This window comes from Osmerus mordax, chromosome 6 (genome assembly GCF_038355195.1).
Source record: "Osmerus mordax isolate fOsmMor3 chromosome 6, fOsmMor3.pri, whole genome shotgun sequence".
Classification (NCBI taxonomy): Eukaryota; Metazoa; Chordata; class Actinopteri; order Osmeriformes; family Osmeridae; genus Osmerus; species Osmerus mordax.
The window spans coordinates 2,226,958-2,247,211 of record NC_090055.1 but is presented as its reverse complement, the minus strand read 5'-3'; the positions used below and the strand labels follow the sequence as shown (position 1 = coordinate 2,247,211).

At 50.3% G+C, this 20,254-nt stretch overlaps 1 protein-coding gene across 1 annotated transcript; it reads right to left on the bottom strand.

Moving 5' to 3' along the window:
• Window positions 1-823: 823 nt before the first annotated feature.
• Window positions 824-19,905, bottom strand: clcn1b (chloride channel, voltage-sensitive 1b). Its single transcript, XM_067238588.1, has 23 exons — window positions 19,565-19,905; window positions 12,658-12,874; window positions 11,995-12,126; window positions 11,310-11,438; window positions 10,958-11,091; window positions 10,341-10,418; window positions 8,956-9,034; window positions 7,191-7,316; window positions 6,897-6,981; window positions 6,710-6,811; window positions 5,825-5,909; window positions 5,551-5,706; window positions 5,065-5,134; window positions 4,829-4,939; window positions 4,440-4,653; window positions 4,171-4,304; window positions 3,909-4,084; window positions 3,527-3,608; window positions 3,356-3,441; window positions 2,993-3,034; window positions 2,758-2,862; window positions 2,229-2,315; window positions 824-1,874 (listed from the first exon to the last, which is right to left on the bottom strand). The coding sequence occupies exons 1-23, from the start codon at window positions 19,613-19,615 to the stop codon at window positions 1,431-1,433; spliced, it is 2,925 nt and encodes a 974-aa protein (XP_067094689.1). The 5' UTR covers window positions 19,616-19,905; the 3' UTR covers window positions 824-1,430.
• Between the last annotated feature and the right edge of the window lie 349 nt (window positions 19,906-20,254).

The following is a 20,254-nucleotide window of genomic DNA, read 5'->3' as shown; positions in this document are numbered from 1 at the left end:
AAGAACTATGGAGAAAGCGCAAATAAACAAAAACAAATGAGAAGTCCTGATGTGTTTGTGTGTACATCTTTGACCAACGAGAACAGTTGACATTTCCTGATGCTGTGGAGGTTAGCTCAGCTACCTTATCCTGCTCTCCTCAACCCCTTCAAACCTTTAACACGTGTGTTATCTTCGGGTCATTCTGACCCATCAGTCATTGTGACCCACCATCGTATTGCGACAACTTTACCGCATACAAAAACAAAGTGAGGAATTTTCTTTTAACCGTCGGGCTGTCTCAGACCCCCCACATTGCGAAGGTTGAAAGAAAATGCTATTTATTTGTTTTTGTATTGGGTAAACACAACAATGGTTCGTTGTGAACCTTTGGGTCATGTGACCCGAAGGCAGCACAAGGGATAACCCCCTTCGCCACGTCTGCCTGGATGACTCTGCAGTTGCCGATCCCTGTGCAGTCGTCTTACCAAAAAAACGCAACCATGTCACCCTACTTGCCTGGGGGGGAATGTCCCTGTACTTACTGTAAGCCGCTCTGGATAAGAGCGTCTGCTAAATGAGTAAATGTAGATGTTTACCCACCCGTGGGTAGTAGGAATGTTTCCAGGTCATCTGGCGTCCGGGTGTTAGGAAAGCGTCAATGTCAGACAAACTCAGAGAGACACGGACAATCACTCACACTCACATGAGACCGTGACACTGAAACACAATGTTGTTGTGGAAAGTTATTACCAGACTTGACTTTCACAGGACTTCATCTGTTACGGATACCTGTTGTAGTGCAATGGGTGGTACAACTTCAAAGGAAAAGACAGTGGACAGATTGAAGTACTTATTATATTTCCCCAAATTACCATTACAAGCATCGGCATGAATGAACATATCGGAGATGCAGTACGAACTGTACTCTAAAATTATTTTTATTCACATTAGTAAACATTTGATTCGTGATCAAGAATCACTGTCTGTTGCATCTCGACTAACAATATAATTTCAGTATTCAACTCATTTCATTTTTGTCAGTTATTGTGCCATGGAGGTATGTGTCTCTGACAGTGACACAAACAGTGTACCTACACTACACGTTACAGTGTTTTAATCTGTGGTGGAACAGGGACATATATTCACTTTCAGAGGCACAGGTACAGAATGTGAGAAGATGAGAAACATCTGTCAATGTCTGGAGTTTTAAAGACGCAATGAATACACCTGAGAAACTGAGAGAAGAAGAAGAAGAAAAAAAACATGGCCACCCAATAAAAAACAACTCCCAGGACTACAAGTCCCAGAAGCACCGTTCTTCTGCAACGGCTCTTCCTGCATTCTGACAGCCGAGCGTCAGTGTAGTCTCCAACAAGCCCCACCCCGAAACCTTTCCCAGCATGCACCTTGAAAAGAAGTCTGTCAAAGAGGAGAAAAACGGTATCCACCTAAATGGGCTCGTCAGACTCCTCCTCGCTGTCCCGTTCCTCCTCTTTCTCCTCCTCCGGCACAGAATGGAGGGATGAGAGAGTGAAGACAGGGCTGGCAGGAGTGGAGGTGGAGGGGGTAGAGGGGGAGAAGGTTTCCAGGGGAGGAGAGTCTATCTCAGGGCCGTCGCTCCGGACGCTTCCCTGGGGTGAGGGCCCACACTCCGTACCTCCACTGGAGGAGCCTCCTTTCCTCCCCGGCTCCTCCTTGGTCTCCCTCCTCCCGCCCTCCTGGGCCTCCCTCCTGCTCCCCTCGCCCCACAGCTCCCTCTCCCGGGTGGGCGAGGATGGGGTGGACGGCGGGGGCTGGTGCTTCTTTGCCTTCCTGCTGGCGTCTCGGAAACTGGCCAGCGGGGGGCGCAACCTCACCCCGCTCCGGGTTGAGCCCTCAATGGCCTTCTGCAGCTGGGAGGGAGATGGACACGGAAGGAGAGGGGGAAGATGGAGGGGAAGGAGGAGAGGAGGACAAAGATTGAACTAGTCAGACTGAGGGTTCGGGAGCAGATCGACAAGTCTGCTCGGTTGTTGGTTGAGATACGTGCTGAGAGGGATGGATGCTGATTAAGCACGCTGCGACGGCATGAATCACGGCACGACTCGAGCATGACACAGACGGTTAGCGAAGCTAGCCAAGGCCCACGTAACAACTGTGAGCTCGCCAGGACTCTGTGATGTCTTGTTTCAGGAACAGACAGATGACACAGAGGAATGCTTACACATACAGACAGAGACAGACAGAGAGAGAGAAGGTGACCTCACCTCATTCAATGCCACAACACCCACCAGTTTCCCAATGCTGGTGACATAGGCATTACTGAGACCAAGCAGTGAGAAGAGGGTGTGGGTCTGAGAGAGAGAGAGAGAGAGAGAGAGAGAGAGAGAGAGAGAGAGAGAGAGAGAGGGAGAGAGAGAGGGAGAGAGAGGGCGAGGGAGAGAGACACACAAAAAAACATTACTGACGATACTAATCAATGTCCTGTAAAAATGTCATTATGTTGTGAGTCAGCTGTCCAGACACCATCCACCATTTCTAGTTTCACTTCAGCCTCTGAAGAAACAGCCAAGCGGGCACAGCTGGTGTCGTACGTATGGTTACTGGTGTCGCGTTTTGACAGCTGTTGTCATACAGTAGGCATGGTTACTGGTGTTGCGTTTTGACAGCTGTTGTCATACAGTAGGCATGGTTACTGGTGTTGCGTTTTGACAGCTGTTGTAATACAGTAGGCATGGTTACAGGTGTTTGGTTGGTGGTGGTGTTGTCACGGGTGCGAATACTTCTGTGTGACACCTTGTGTAAGGACGTCCTTTCCACCAGCTGAAAGGGGGAGGGATCTACGCGTATCTGATCCACGTCGATTGGTTTGTCCAGCTCTGCTTCCTCCCAGACTTTGATCTGTGTTGGCCAATCACAGTGCAGATGTGGAGTGATTGACACCAAAATGTACAACATGCTGTCTACAGTTATCCACTGAAACATGTAATGGCTGGCTTGTTATAGATAGTCAGTCAATACGATATTTTACCTCCTCTTGGGACATGGTGTCAGTATGGGGAGAGGGTGACTCCTAGAGAAAGAGGGGGAGGAGTGGGAGGGGAGTAGGAGAGAGAGAGCTGTCAGGGTTACAGATTTATGTCAATCATCTGCCCCCTGGTGGTTTTAAGGCTCCATAACAGGGTGAGAAATCACTTTCAAATCATCGTGATTTCGTGTATCACCAGTTATGTAAGTCCACGCACACCTGGTGGACACAAAATGTAATTGCTCCTGTGGCTGATCTAAGATTAGTTTTGCTGTTTTCCCCTCTCCATGGTTCAAATACTGAGTAGGGAATGGAGACCCTGATCATAGATCTGGAGTGAAAAGTCAGCGATGTCCAGGCTGGTACCTGAGTGTCTGTCTGGCCCGAGGAGGAAGAGACAGACGAGAAGAGGCGCTGGAAAGTTCTCCTCACAGACTGGAGTCTGCGCTTGTCTGAGGACAGGATATGGAAAAAGCATTAGCAGGAAATGAAGGGCGCCAAAAGTCTGACTGAATCAGCTCTGCGAAGCCGTCCCACCTGAACCGGCGTGATTGGTGGAGAGTTCCTGCGATCGGGGGGCTCTGAGGGGCCCGTTGCGTTCATCCTGGACTGGAGTGGTCTGGCAAAACAAAGAAAGACTTTAACTAGATTTACATTTAGTCATTTAGCAGACGCTCTTATCCAGAGCGACTTACAATAAGTACAGGGACATTCTCCCTGAGGCAAGTAGGGTGAAGTGCCTTGCCCAAGGACACAACGTAATTTTTTACAGCCGGGAATCGAACCGGCAACCTTCAGATTACTAGCCCGATTCCCTAACCGCTCAGCCACCTGACTCCCTAATTCGACTTTTATTAGATGTCGAAGATGACCAGCTCTGCACAGGTGTGTCAGCAGCCTGTCTGAGTCTAGCACCCACCTTGTCTCCGCCCCGCTCGCCTCCCTCCTCATCCACCAAGGTGAACGACTCCCAGCTGGCCTTGGTGCTCGCTGACCCCTGGCCTTGCTCAAAGACCCGCCTATCGGCCGACAGCCACCAATCACAGAGGGCCTGGAGCTCGGTCCTCTCGATGGAGCCCAATAGGATCATGGATTCTGAGAGAGGAAGGAAGGAAGGAAGGGGGTGGGGAATTTAGCACGGAGCTTAAAAGCGTCGGGACGAAGCAGACACTCGGTCTCACCCTTGGAGTCGACTAACGGGATGGTCTTGAGGGAGGTGGAATCTAGAAGGTGGCTCAACTCCCTGTAGGTCGAATGAGAGGACAGGAAGTTCACCTTCCGTACCATGATGTCCTCAACAAAGATGTTGTACTTGCTGGTGAAGGAGAGAGACGAATAAGTGACCCGCTGGTTAATGATGAACACAGAAACTGGAGTGGCTTGAGACAAAATGGCTTGAGCCAAAATGGCGCGCGCCAAAATGATTGAGCCATGATGGAGTCCACGGTACCTGATGTGTCCGAGGGCCAGCTCAGGCAAGTAAGGCAGCTTCTTGACCTGGATGATGGAGTCGTAGAGAGACGGCTGCAGGCCCTGGGCAACCATGTTGGCCAGGATCACTGCCACCATCATGGGCAGGATGTGGGAGATCTGGCCTGTGAGCTCGAAGCAGATGACCGCCGTCGACACCGTGTGGGTGACCGCCCCCGTCAGGGCTGCTGCACCTGCGCACACAAAAAAGAATGTTCAAAATATCGTCCAGAATTTCGGCAGTTGGAACTTCTTTTTTCGACTTTCATATGATCTTAAACAGTGATTAACAGGCGTGGAAAGAAACGTGCCACATAATACATTTTGTGAACGTAAATGGGATGATTCTACTACTGTTGAGAGGGTTACCTATGACGGCGTAGCCCCCAGGGAGAATGCGGTAGACTATCCCGTCAAAAAGGATCCCGTTTGGGAAAAGAGTGGCCATGATCTCGCCAACCAGACGTCCGAATGCTGCCCCTACAGGCGAGACAGGAACATTGGAGGAGAAGACGATAAAGACTGAAGGAGCCGGCTTGGTGCCAGAGTGTAAAACTTTATACGTAGTCAGATGTGCTGCCACCCTGTCAGCCTGGATGTCTTACCTAGTATGAACACGGGCATGAAGGCACCAGAGGGGATGGGCATCGTGGTGGAAACAGCAGACATCCAGAACTAAACCACAGACATTACGAAAATGACGAGAATGTTTGCATTTAGAAAAGTCGGTTGGCATAACGGTCAGGGTCACACAAACCCACACACACACACACACACACACACACAAACACACACACACACACACACACACACACACACACACACACCCACACACACACACACACACACACACACACACACACACACACACACACACAAACACACACACACACACACACACACACACACACACACACACAAACACACACACACACACACACACACACACACAAACACACACACACACACACACACACACACACACACAAACACACACACACACACACACACACACACACACACACACACACACACACACACACACACACACACACACCCCCCCGATCTGAAAGCTCAGAGGGCAGACGCACCTTCATGATGAAGAAGAGGATGAGGATGACGAACACGCTGACTTGGGGGTGGAGCCACGCGCTGGAGCGCCCCAGACCAGGGGGGAGGGGGGCCTCCAAGATTTTGGTCCAGGTGAAATTATCAAAGAGCGAGTTTATACATTCCCTGGGCATAAGCTGAAGAAGAACAAGAGAGACAGAGAGAGAATGAGAGCTAGGATTCGTGGCCTTTGAGGCAGACTTCTTCTCATACTATCAGTGAACGACAACAGCTGAAGTAATGACCATCACTGACCTCTCCGGCCATGAACTGTCCGAACCCTGGAGGAAACGTGATGGTGGCGATGATCAGTGTAACTGCCCCTGGGTAAATCAAACGGCTGGAACGACACACACACACACACACACACGCACACACACACAGACCAAACACACACACACACCAAACACACACACACGCACACACACCAAACACACACACACGCACACACACCAAACACACACACACGCACACACACCAAACATACACACACACCAAACACGCACACACAATTGGAAGAGCATTAACAGGAACTCCCACAGCCCGCTCTTACAAACCCACTTTGTAGCGACATCACAAGTAATTGAGGCCAGTAATGGAGTTGAATGAGTTGGATTCTCATCCTGGTTCTGACTGCTAGGGTGGAACAATGACAACAGACCACATGTGCAGATCTCTCTCCCCTAATGCTGGAGAGTAATGTACCCTGACTGGTCAGGTATTCAGATAAGTGAATGTCCCTATTGAATAAAAGGCGGGCAGAAAGGCTTTAAGTGTTGCAGGGTGGAGTGGGGGGGGATAGGGCAAGGTGTGTGTGTGTTGGAGGGTGGAGTGTGTGTGGGGGGGGGATAGGGCAAGGTGTGTGTGTGTTGGAGGGTGGAGTGTGTGTGGGGGGGGGATAGGGCAAGGTGTGTGTGTGTTGGAGGGTGGAGTGTGTGTGGGGGGGATAGGGCAAGGTGTGTGTGTGTTGGAGGGTGGAGTGTGTGTGTGTGGGGGGGATAGGGCAAAGTGTGTGTGTGTTGGAGGGTGGAGTGTGTGTGTGTGTGTGGGGGGGATAGGGCAAGGTGTGTGTGTGTTGGAGGGTGGAGTGTGTGTGTGTGTGTGGGGGGGATAGGGCAAGGTGTGTGTGTGTTATCTCACTGCTTGGTTAGGAAGCGTGTGAGTGCGGTCTGCCGTCTCATGACCAGCACCACCTGTCGGTTCAGGTACACAAAGAACGCCCCCAGGAACCCGCATGAGATCCTGAAAGGAGAGAGAGGTTGAGAGGGAAGCACACACACACACACACACACACACACATGTAAACACCAGAGTGCTGTCATCTCACCCAATAATTGCAAACGCAGGAAGCTCCTGCAAGTCAAACGGGAAGTCCATTCGGAAGTTGGTTTTGAAGAGAGCCGTGATGGTGACTACAACATAAAGCACAACATGCTGCAAAGTCAAAACAATGATTTTATGTCAACCATCTCCTACAAGACCACATTCCGTGGCAGTACATGATTGGACACACTGATTCGTGAAAGCAGAAAAGACACCTGTGTGTGTGTAGGTGTGTGTGTGTGTGTGTGTGGGTGTAGTGTGTGTGTGTGGTGTGTGTAGCTGGTTTCCTGAGCCTCACCAGCGTCAGTGTTCCACACAGAGAGCACCCTGAATATGAAGGCACTGAACGTGGCAGCAAAGTAGCCTCTCCAGTAATTCCTCACTGCAAAGTAGGTAGACGTGACCTCAATACTGAACAACACCCCTGTAGAGAGAGAGAGAGAGAGAGAGAGAGAGAGAGAGAGAGAGAGAGAGAGAGAGAGAGAGAGAGAGAGAGAGAGAGAGAGGGGGGAGAGACAGGTGAAGGGGGAGAGAGAGGGTTGAGATAGAGAGAAGTAAAGAGAGAGAGGGGGTAGAGAGAGGGTGGAGATAGAGAGAGATAAAAGGGGGAGAGAGTGGAGAATATAGAGAGAGGTGAAGGGAGAGAGAGAGAGGGGGGAGATAGAGAGAGAAGGAAACGTGAAGGATGGAGGGGGGCAGCAAAAGAGGGAGAGAACAAGAGAAAATGAGGGAGAGGAAGATGGAGCAGGGGAGAGAAATTTGAGTTAAGTAAGCAGAATGAGACCAGAGGCACTTCAATCTAGGGGTGTAATTATACACAACAGGAGAAGTACTCATTTAGTACACACACACCCGCACACACACACACTCACCCGCACACAAACAACCCCCCTCACAGAGAGATAATCAGTGTGCAAGTAAAATAAACAGAAGAGCTCGTCAGTGACATGACTCTGGGCAAGATGAAACGAGAAGATAAAAAAACAATATTTAAGTACGAGAGAAAAGTCTTGCTTTCATGTCGCCAAGCGTGTTTGTTTCTTGGTGCTCCTATTTTGGGATGAGTTGGCAGGATCTTGTGGATTTTAAATTGAGAGACTGAGGGCTGCAGCTTAATCTGCGCCTTTGCCCAACCGCAAATAGCGCACAGTGTATTTCCGCATTTTGCGTGGTATTTATCAAACCAGATCCTCGTCGGGCAATCAGCACCTTACTCCGCCCTTTAGTGTTAATTAGCGCGCCGTTAAAAGACGGGAGACATCGCCTGCATGTTACTGCCACCATGGGTGATTCAAGGAAAAGAAAAAGAAGGTTCAGCAAACAGGAGATTGAAATATTGGTTCACGAAGTTACAGCTAACATAAACATGTCACAAGGAAGAAATATACCTCTCCTCCCATCTCTTTGCCATCTCTTTCGTATGTAGGGTGGATGTAGGGTGAGTGTAGGGTGGGTGTAGGGTGGATGTAGGGTGGATGTAGGGTGGATGTAGGGTGAGTGTAGGGTGGATGTAGGGTGGATGTAGGGTGAGTGTAGGGTGGGTGTAGGGTGGATGTAGGGTGGATGTAGGGTGGATGTAGGGTGAGTGTAGGGTGGATGTAGGGTGGATGTAGGGTGAGTGTAGGGTGGATGTAGGGTGGATGTAGGGTGGGTGTAGGGTGAGTGTAGGGTGGATGTAGGGTGGATGTAGGGTGGATGTAGGGTGAGTGTAGGGTGGATGTAGGGTGAGTGTAGGGTGAGTGTAGGGTGGATGTAGGGTGGGTGTAGGGTGAGTGTAGGGTGGATGTAGGGTGGGTGTAGGGTGAGTGTAGGGTGGATGTAGGGTGGATGTAGGGTGGATGTAGGGTGAGTGTAGGGTGGATGTAGGGTGGATGTAGGGTGAGTGTAGGGTGAGTGTAGGGTGGATGTAGGGTGGGTGTAGGGTGAGTGTAGGGTGGATGTAGGGTGGATGTAGGGTGAGTGTAGGGTGGATGTAGGGTGGATGTAGGGTGAGTGCAGGGTGGGGGTAGGGTGGATGTAGGGTGGGTGTAGGGTGGATGTGAGAGGGACGAGGGGAACAGTACCTCCTAGTGGTGTTCCAAAGCAGCAGCCCACCCCAACAGCACAGCCTACTGTCAGAATGTCTGTGTAACCATAGGGATTCTACTGACACAGACAAGAGAGACACAGAGACAGAGAGAGGGACAGCAGGGGGGGGGGGGAGAGGGGTGGGGGGGGGGAATAAAGAACAGGCATGTGGAGAGAGTGAGAGGAGGAAAGGAAGGAAGGACGCATGTGAAGGAAGAGAGGAGAAGGGTGAAGTGGGCGGGAGGCAGAGAGCCAGAAGGGGGAAGCAGGGGGAGAGAGAGTGCAGAAGAGAAGGGAGAAAAAGGAATAAAGTGAATGAATAATGGTCACCGGAACAGCATCGGGAGGACAGGAGGCACAGAGGGCAAAAACAAACAGAAGCTGAATCCAAACAAAGAAAATCACAAGGCAGAGCCAGCCACAGACAGCAGCAGATGAGACAGAGCAGAAAAAGAACAGATAGAAACCTCTCAAGGCAGGAAACACATCACCCAGAACAGAGGATGCTACAGCGTTTGTGTGATGTTCTATCTGCGACAATCCCAGCACGGACGGCCTGCTGCATCCCACTACATGTGTGGCTTGATGTTGCCGATAGATACTGATCCAGGATCAGGTCTGTGCTGCCCCTGGGGCTGAGTGTTTAAGCAGCGACAGCTGACTCCAGACCAGGCCCTGGAGGCAGCACCAAGCCCTCAGCAGCTGGACGCCGCCGGGCAGGTGGGCGGGACTTGCCTCCTACTGGGGCAGCGAAGCAGGTGGCCACTCCCACTGCACACGCACACACCAGCAGGTCCTGGTTATGTCCGCTATTCTGGGGAGGGGAGGGGGGGGGGGTGCGGAGAAAGAGAGACAGCAACGAGGAAGGAGGGAGGAAAGAGAGAGGGTGGGTGGGGGTGGGGGGGGGGGGGGAGTAGGAGGGGTGACACAGGAGGGGGGGATACGGGGTGGAGGAAGGAGGGGCGGGGTATGGGAGGAGGGGGGAAGGGGGAGGAGAGAGGGGGTGGAGCGAGACAGGGAGAGCGGAGGTCACTGTTAATACACATGCCAGACATGACCATCACACTATTAATACAGACAGACACAAACATGGGCGAGGTGTGAGAGGGACGGCCGATACAAAGACATGAGAGGCACAGAGCGGGAGAAAGAGAGAGACAGAGAGACAGAAATAGAATGCGAAAGAAAACAACACCAGTTAAAAGAAAAATGTAAGCTACTCGTGCCTCGGAGACAGGGTTCACCGAGAGCGATGCGATCTACATTCCACACACACGTTAGTGCAATTGCACAAGCCCCAGCTATGCAAGTTAAAAACAATAAAGAGAGAGAGAGAGTGTTATGGGCGATTTCGTTTATTTTGGTCAGGGCCTCAGCTTACCTCATAGACTCCGGAGAAGATGGATAAGACCTGACTCAACACGGCTGCACAGATACTGGCGATGTGTACAAATGGGCCCTAGGAATTATGGGAAGGAGGAAGACTGTCAGCAACAACAAGAGACAAAAACAGTCACTGTGAACTGCACCGACAGAAGCAATTTGCTGTGATACAAATTCTTAACTGGGGCACATTGTATTAGTACAAATGAATCATTCTATAATTGCTTTGGCTGACAGTGGGCCAGCCTTCGGTAGAAGAAAATGAATGGAGTTTGTCGAGGGGCTCAGTTAAATTGTTTCAGTCCCGAGAGGAGGAGGAGAAAACGTGACAGAAGATGATTTATGATCCAGCGTGCCGGGAGAGGGAGAGACAGAGAGACAGAGAGGGAGAGAGGGAGAGACATAGAGGGAGAGAGGGAGAGAGGGGGCAGGTGGGGGAGGCGGGGGAGGAAGGGGGAGGCAGGGGAGGCAGGGCAGGTGGGGGAGGCAGGGGAGGTGGGGGAGGCAGGGCAGGTGGGGGAGGCAGGGGAGGTGGGGGAGGCAGGGCAGGTGGGGGAGGCAGGGCAGGTGGGGGAGGCAGGGCAGGTGGGGGAGGCAGGGCAGGTGGGGGTGTACCTCCTTCCCCACTGGCATGCCACTGCCCAGTCCAGCAGTCAGCCCCACCACTTTGGCCACGAAGGCCTTGAGGGTCAAATACTCCTTCAGCACCACCCCACGCAGTATGGTCTTAAGCTCAGGGATACCAGAGCCTGCAGAGAGAGAGGGAGGAAGTGAGGGAAGAAGTGAGGAAACGAGAGAGAGGGCGGGGGAGAGAGAGATGGAGATGGAGAGAGAGACGGAGGTGTAATGGGGTGGAGGCACTGAAACATTGCAGCATGGAGGCCATGCACAGTGTGGGCGGAGCCTTGAAGAGAGAGACACAGAGAGGAGAGATGGAGAGAGAGGGAATGATTATGCGGATGCTTACCTATGGCCTGGGGGGCGACCAGGTGGCAGAAGAGAGAAGCGAACATGACCAGGACCATGGGATAGGTGACCCAGGCCAGGTACTGTAGCAGGACGTTACCACTCAACTCCCCATGCATCCACGTGTATGCTGTGTATGAGAGAGAGAGAGAGAGAGAGAGAGAGAGAGAGAGAGAGTAGGGGTTTATGGAGAATTAAAAGGAGCGAGAAAGAAAGGGAAAAAAAAACAGAATTAAACTACTACTGAAATCACAAACCTACAGTACAACCAAGCTTTGTCATCATCTGTGCACGTCTGTCGAGTGGACAGCTGTGTGGGGGAATGGGGTACCTTGCAGGCTGTGTGGGGGAATGGGGTACCTTGCAGGCTGTGTGGGGGAATGGGGTACCTTGCAGTGTGTGGGAGAGTGGGGTACCTTGCAGTGTGTGGGAGAGTGGGGTACCTTGCAGTGTGTGGGAGAGTGGGGTACCTTGCAGTGTGTGGGAGAGTGGGGTACCTTGCAGTGTGTGGGAGAGTGGGGTACCTTGCAGTGTGTGGGAGAGTGGGGTACCTTGCAGTGTGTGGGAGAGTGGGGTACCTTGCAGTGTGTGGGAGAGTGGGGTACCTTGCAGTGTGTGGGAGAGTGGGGTACCTTGCAGTGTGTGGGAGAGTGGGGTACCTTGCAGTGTGTGGGAGAGTGGGGTACCTTGCAGGCTCTTGGCGCTGGCGTAGTCCATGCTCCAGCTCACCAGGGCCATGGTCACGCCCAGCAGCACCAGGAAGATCCAGTCCTCCCCCAGCTTGGTCACCATGTACCTCTGGACACGTGCCACACAGTCTGAGGACACACACACAGATACACACACACACACACGCACACACACAGATACACATACACAGACACACACACACACACAGATACACATACACACACACACACAGATACACATACACACACACACACAGATACACATACACACACACACACACACAGATACACAGATACACATACACACACACAGATACACACACACAGATACACATACACACACACAGATACACATACACACACACGCACACACACAGATACACATACACACACACGCACACACACAGATACACATACACACACGCACACACACAGATACACATACACACACACGCACACACACAGATACACATAAACACACACAGATACACATACACACACACGCACAGATACACATAAACACACACAGATACACGTACACACACACAGATACAAAGACAGACACCCAAACACACACGCATACACGCGTGCACACAAAGCATGAGTAACTGTGCCTTTTTTATTTAACTTCCAGTCAGTGGGTCACATGTGCTTGTCCACCTTGGCATTTGGAGTAGGGGCGGGGCTTCTTCATGGAAGAGGTTTGACTGAGGAAGGACTCCATGGTAACAGGGGGCTGATGTCGCCGCCCATGACCCTGTCTGGGGTTGGCGGGGGTGCGTTCTCCTGCTTGCCTCCTCCATTGTCTCTCTGTCATCAACTGCTTGGCCTCCCTCCTGGCATAGCTGCCCAGCTGCTCCCTGTACTCCCCAGAGAGCTGGAGACAGAGGAAAGACTACATTACCCAGAAACCCACAGCAGGACCAGGGAGCAGCAATTTGCATCGGCCACATTTTCTCTCGGAGGGTATTTATGAAGCGGCGCATGCTTTTTCTTGAGGTTCAAATGACAACGAAAGGCAAAGCGCACGGAGATGGAGGGAAACAGGCCGGCGAGGGAAACGTGAAAAGTGAGGAGCGCGAGAGAGGCGGAGGAGGCAGAAGATAACGAGGTAGAGAGAGGGAATGTGTAAGGGATACACACCAACCTGAATACCCTCTCGGACAGAAATAGAGTCAACGGGACAAGAGATCGGAAAAACCCCTCCCTCTATAGAGGAGCTGGAGAAGAGCCAAGCACCAGAGGAAGAGACCCCAGGAAGAGGGAACATTCCACACCATCCTCTTCCTACACACACACACACACACACACACACAGACACACACTCATCTGATCGTAGATCAGCATTCACCTCCCCGTTTTTCACTGTGAAGTAAAAAAGCTAAAGCAACAATCTGATCCTGGGTCGGCCTACAGGAACCCCTTGCGCCACAGTGTACACCGGCACACAACCACGGTCCCCCAGGAGGGCCCCAGAGTGAGCACACACGCCCCTGTGCAGGATGCTGAGTCAGCAGGCCAGGCAGCAGACCAGCCTGGATCAGACCCTCTCAGGAGAACTCACAGACTCAAACTGACTCAACACACAACCTATACTTCCAGCTGTTGACTTGGGCAACACTTTCCACCACGAAACGATCTCTCACCCTGGCTGAACTGGCTTCTGTCCTTCCCAGAAGAGAGAGTGTGTGTGTGTGTGTGTGTATGTGTGTATGTGTGTGTGTGTGTGTGCTGTATGTGATGGAAATGCTGGGACTGCAGATGCTGTTGATAGCCAACGATAAACACAGATATTATGTTGCACAAGGATCCTGTCCATCTCTCATTAAGTTATTCCCAGGTTTAATAGTATGACTTACTTTAAGACTTTGTGTTCCACGCTATATATGATTTGAAACAGCATTTGATCTTTTGACTTTGAATTAACTTGAACTTGAACTTGTTTATGTATCTTTCGGTTTTCTTAGTATTAGTTACGTAATATGTATTGTAATCTATGGCTTGCAAACTAATCATTCCTGTCTGGGATCAATCCCTGGTTTTGTGTTCATCTAAAACATGCAAAACTCCCTGGATTGTCCCTGGACTATTTCTTGTCTTTATTTCAAACCTTTCAGCTGAATCCTGGAGCACTCGAGCAAAAATCATCAATGAGCCATCTTACTAAAACAATCAATGTCAGTATTTCTCATCCTAAATTTCCTTTAGGGACAGACTCAAATAAATTGAATATTGAAATACAATATTGTTTTACAAGCATGAGGTGGACCTCAAACATTGTGGAAAAGTACCACGTTTGGAAAGTAATCAATCGAATAAACGTCCGAAGACATACAGCCTCAGGGCACACTACCTGCTGGTCCATTCTCCTAGACAATCCCAAGTTCTTCAGTGTGTGTGCGACACCAGCACCAAGTGTTAGGACCACAGGACTAACATCAACATGGGGGAAAGGACCCAGCGTGAACATAAAAGAAGAAAGAACCTGCGTATCAACGGATTGCACGATTAGGCGAGGGAGGGATGGGCAGAGAAAGAGACAGTGGGAAAGAGGGAGGGTTGGAGGAAGAGAGAAAGAGGGACAGCGTGGGAAGCAGAAGTGTCACTGCAAGACCCTGAGAGTCCCTCAGTGTCACACGATGACCCCCGTACAAAGTCCTCCACTGTCCAGGTACGCACGTCCGTGCCCAGTGGCCTTGACTACCATGACATACACTTGACTTTGTTTGTGCTGGTAGGGGTAGTTTTACTGAAAGGGGAACTGGTTAGGACACGTTATTTTAATACTGTCGGGACACGGAGCGGAGTGATGTCAGGGGGCCTAGAACAGCCTGTCGAATGTGGGATCTAATGAGCTCTTAGAGAAAGAGACTGGGATAGAGTGATAGCTGCTAACAGATACAGAGAGGGAAGGGCATGGCGACTTTGAGAGTTAATTAAAAAGAAACGTCAAATTCCTGTTGTGAACATGAATGTGTATGAGCAACCTTGTGCAGGGTGCGCAACTCCTGTGTGTGTGTGTGTGTGTGTGTGTGTGTGTGTGTGAGTGTGTGTGTGTGTGTGTAAGTGTGTGTGTGTACCTAACCCTAAACATGCAACAGCAAAGAATTGTGTTGTTGTGTATGAGAGTGAAGGTGTGTTTGTGTGTGTGCGTGTGTGTGTGTAGGTGTACAGTCAGACCAAACAATATGGCATTGTCCAGGACAGAAGGTTAATGATCAAATTTGACCCAGTCATTGATGGACAGAAAGAGATTAGGACACACAAACACACACACACACACAAACACACACACACATCCAAGCTGCTTTCTCATACACCGAAGGCAAACAATTCATTTATCTTTTCAGAAAGTAAACACTCTCGCACCCTTGAGAGGTGAGAGATAGAGAATCCAAATAAACGGTACAGCTGTATGCTCTCTCTCTCACCAAAGACTGACACAAGTGGGAATCCCCCATATGAAATATTAATACATATTGAATGACCATAATGAATGAAACAATTCATGGCTCCAACCGCAGAAATCCAAGAGACTAATAATGCATGCCTATAAACAGGGTGGACATGCATTCTTCCAAATGGGTCAATCAATCAATCCTGTGTTGATCAATAGATAGATACAATCGACAAGCATATACAAGCGTATCAAGATGACCTTACCAGAATCTGGTCTACATTCAACACTGTCTCAAAAGTGTTGATGCGTTCCCTCATCATTCCTCCTGTGAGGCCCAGTTCTCTTCTTCTGGATATCCCTCTTTCTTTTATAATACTCCTCCTTTTTAATCAGTCTCAGATCTGTCTGTTCCTGTCATTTAGGATGTCAGACTGTGCCTGGTGCCTGCTCCCTGTCCTAACCAAGGGGAGGGTTAGACAGTATGCTTGGTCTATAGGCACACACACACACACACACACACACACACACGCACACTCACACACACACACACACACACACACACACACACACACACACACACACACACACACACTCACACACACACACACACACACACACACTCACACACACACACACACACACACACACTCACACACACACACACACACACACACACATGCAACCACACACATACACAGGTACATACGTCCGTCCGTCCACACACACACACACACACACGCACACTCACACACACACACACTCACACACTCACACATGCAACCACACACATACACAGGTACATACGTCCGTCCGTCCACACACACACACACACACACACGCACACACACACACACACACTCACACACACACACACACACACACACACACACACTACAGGAGGAAGGGCCAGAGGTTAATACAGACACTTGGCTTGACAATAACTTGTCAGCAGCTTTTCATTCTGCAGGGTGGATTCCCTGGGCCTGCCAGTCAGCCAGGAGACTCCAGGCAGTCCAGGACCATAACCCTAACTGAACCAGCCATTCAAGGGCAGGCAGACTGTTCGCATGGTATGAATGTGAGACTGTGATTTAGTAATACCAGGAAGTAGTGCCATGGCAACCGTTACTCCTGCGTTCAGTGTTTAAGGCATTCACTTTTTTGTGACTGTAAATCCCAGCGCAGCACGTGTAGCATGGCATGGATATGAACAGGTGCATGGCCAGGAATGTTTGGTGCACCAAAGTATTGGACAGTAATTGCAAGTGGTAAACGACCAAGGCTCTAACTGGCATTACATTTTCATATTTCACTGAATCGTCCCAGTTCAACGCACCCCTTACATGACATCTGTGTTCATAATGAAAGCACACTCCAGAACAACAGAGATTGTCTCTCCCTCTCTCAAAACAACATCACCTCCGTCTCTTGCCCTTCCTCTGCCCTTTTATTTCACTCCCCCTCTCCGGACCCTCAAATTTCCCCTCTCACTACCACAGTCCCCCCCCCCCCCCCCCCCCCCTTTGGTGCAACCTTACTCGAGGTTAAATTTAGCACCGGTGAGACCCAATGATCACTGACACAATTCTGCCCAGTGCAACAACACCGCCATCCTATTTTCTCTTTGTTTATATCTGTATCAATCCTATCCTTATCCATGGAACACATCTTGCATTCTACTGTAGAATGTTAGAACAAAAACATTCACTTTCATTATCTCAATATAAAGATTCATTCCATTAACATGGAGCAAGACAGACAGACAAACCGACAGAGGGGATATAGTTTTACCTGAAGGGTTTCTCATCCACAACCACAAGTCTCACACAAACTCACAAGTGCCCACGCACACCACATCGCCACAAGGTTTTAGCCGGTCCGCACATCCTTAGGTCACTTCCCTCTCCGTCAGGTCAGAGGTCAACCACCGTTGTGTGACCTGGAAGTGACACACAACATCCTTGTGGCTACAGTTGCTAGTCACAAGAGCACGGTCCTACCAATTCATCTAAAAGGGTTTGGCCTGCGAACCCAAACATGCTACTTAGTGAAATCATACTCCCCGTATTGTGGTCCTGATTAATAAATAATCGGACTAAAGACAGCGCTCGGATATTACATTTACATTTACATTTAGTCATTTAGCAGACGCTCTTATCCAGAGCGACTTACAGTAAGTACAGGGAAATTCCCCCCCGAGGCAAATAGGGTGAAGTGCCTTGCCCAAGGACACAACGTCAGTTGGCATGACCGGGAATCGAACTGGCAACCTTCGGATTACTAGTCCGACTCCCTCACCGCTCAGCCACCTGACTCCACCTGATATTAACAGCTCTCCACACTCCCTCCCCAGCCTTTTGTGAGTGATAATTTCCCCCTGTGTAGTCTGCCCACACACACACACACACACACACACCCACAAAGGGTCCATCATAGCTATCATACCTGTGTGATAGATGTATGTCTGAGTAACTCCAGAGGAGAAACATTAAGTCTGTAAATAGTATGACTAATTGAGATTTTCTTATTTTTATCTGACCTCTGCTCCATGGAGGCCGGGCAGGGGCCGGGGTTAGTGACTCGCCTCGGGCACGCATCCATCTCCTCCCAGAGCCGGAGGGAGGGAGCGGAAGAAGGGCGGTATTTACACTATCTCACCTCCCCTCCACACTTTCTCACACACACACACACTGCTCCAACACTCAGACTACATTTACATAACATTCACATTTAGTCATTTAGCAGACGCTCTTATCCAGAGCGACTTACAGTAAGTACAGGGACATTCTCCCCGAGGCAAATAGGGTGAAGTGCCTTGCCCAAGGACACAACGTCAATTGACACGTCCAGGAATCGAACCTGCAACCTTCTGATTACTAGTCCGATTCCCTAACCGCTCAGCCACCTGACTCCCTCTTTTCACCTGACTACTCTTGCCAATGCCTCCCTCCCCATCTAATATCTTCCCTCTATCACTGTGCAACAATCAGTATCCAACTTTATTCTAATCTATGGAAGTCATTGTAGATCAACAGCTAAACAGGTGTATGGGGAAATACACGATGACATCATGAAATCCCAGGTGTTTGAGCTGATTGAGGCGGGCTGCGGTTCAGGGGGTAGAGAGGGTCAAACACGAATCACAAGGTTGGTGGTTCGATCCCTGACTCTTCCTGGCCATGTGTGGAAGGGGCAAGACTCCGAACCACAATTTGTTCCTGATGGGCAGGCCAGCACTGAGCATGCTCAGTGGGCATGCTCAGTGCACTGAACATGGCAGCTCTGCCACGTCGCAGAGGCGAAACCTTTAAAGCGCTTTGAGTGCCGCTGAGGTAGAAAAGCGCAATATAAATGCAGTTGGTTTACCATAAGGAGATCGAGTGACCCATGACTTCCTCGTGAGAGGGCTGATGTTGTATAAATACATGGAACCTTGGCACTCAGGTTTCCAGAGTACAGGACCAAGTATTTTTACCCCTACATACATGAAAACAGCAGTCGCTTTACAAGACCTCTATCTGGGAAACCTGGACTCACAGGAAGAGGAGTCACCGATGAATCAGGACAACCGGAGGGTCGCAAAGATGATAGTGAACTGACCAGCAGAGAGGGAGGAAGAAGAGGGAGATGATGAGGGAGGATGATGAGGTGCGCGTACGTGGGACGGTCAGGGGAGCGTCCCTGGTTGTGCAGCTGTTCGCCACCACTACAAGGCCCAGCTCACATGGGCAACAACACCACAGACTTCCAAGAAGTCATTAAACACTGTTATTGTCTAATCAGACAACAATCACCCAGGACAACACACATAGCACAACACGGGGAGCACAGAGAGGCAGCTAGATGAGAAGAGGAGGGACATGTTCATATGAGACACGTAAATGAGAGATGAACAGATAAACTCAATGGTGGAAAGACGGAGAGCGACCAACGACAGACACAAATGGACAGACACATGGACAGAGGAGATGTGAAAGATAGAAACGAAAGGACTTCAGAGGAACGAGAGACATGAAAAAGAGAGGTGCGTTTGGAAGGAGCTACGGCAACAGGTAATTGGACACAGTGATACAGAGAAACCTACCAGGGTCTGTTGGTATCAGCCTTATAGACAGACACACAGACAGACAGACAGACAGGCAGGTGGAGTGATATATAGAGACCTACCAGGGTCTGCTGGTATCTCAGAGCCTTCCTTTGCGACGCATCTGCAGCCATTGACTCGCTGTCACTGACCCAAAAATAACCCCGTTGGACGCTTCAGCATTTCAACCCGGGCGAGCAACCCCGCTCTACACACTCACACACACATCTGCTCTTTCAAAGCAAAAACACACACATTTTCCAAAAAAAAAAAAAGAAGAAAATTTTTTCGAAAGAACAGCGGTTGAGGTCACGGAGATAGAAGCGTCTTTAGAAGTGATCTACTCCAGACGATCCAGAAGATGACCCATTGAGATCCAGTCGGACAGCCAGAAGGTTCTGGACGGATGACCGGACGGAGACTCCAGTACAGCGATATGATGAGGCCGAGACGGTCTCTGCTCTTTCCTTTATTAGAACTGCAGACACCTCATAACACACACCCCAACACACAGGCCCCCCGTGTCAGGCAACCCCCCCTGCCCCAATCACACACACACAAGCCGGGGCTCACGTTAATGACACACACACACAGACCCCGTTGCCCTTAGCAGCACCCGGGAGACGTAGCGGGCCGATTCACTCGTGTTTTAGGCTGGGGTGTTCTTGTTTAGACAGGGGTGAATGTGCGACGGGGCAGGTGCCGCCACCCCCCCCCCCCCCACAGGGTAGCCCCTGCAACGTGAGGAGGGAGGTGCACATGACACCAGCCTG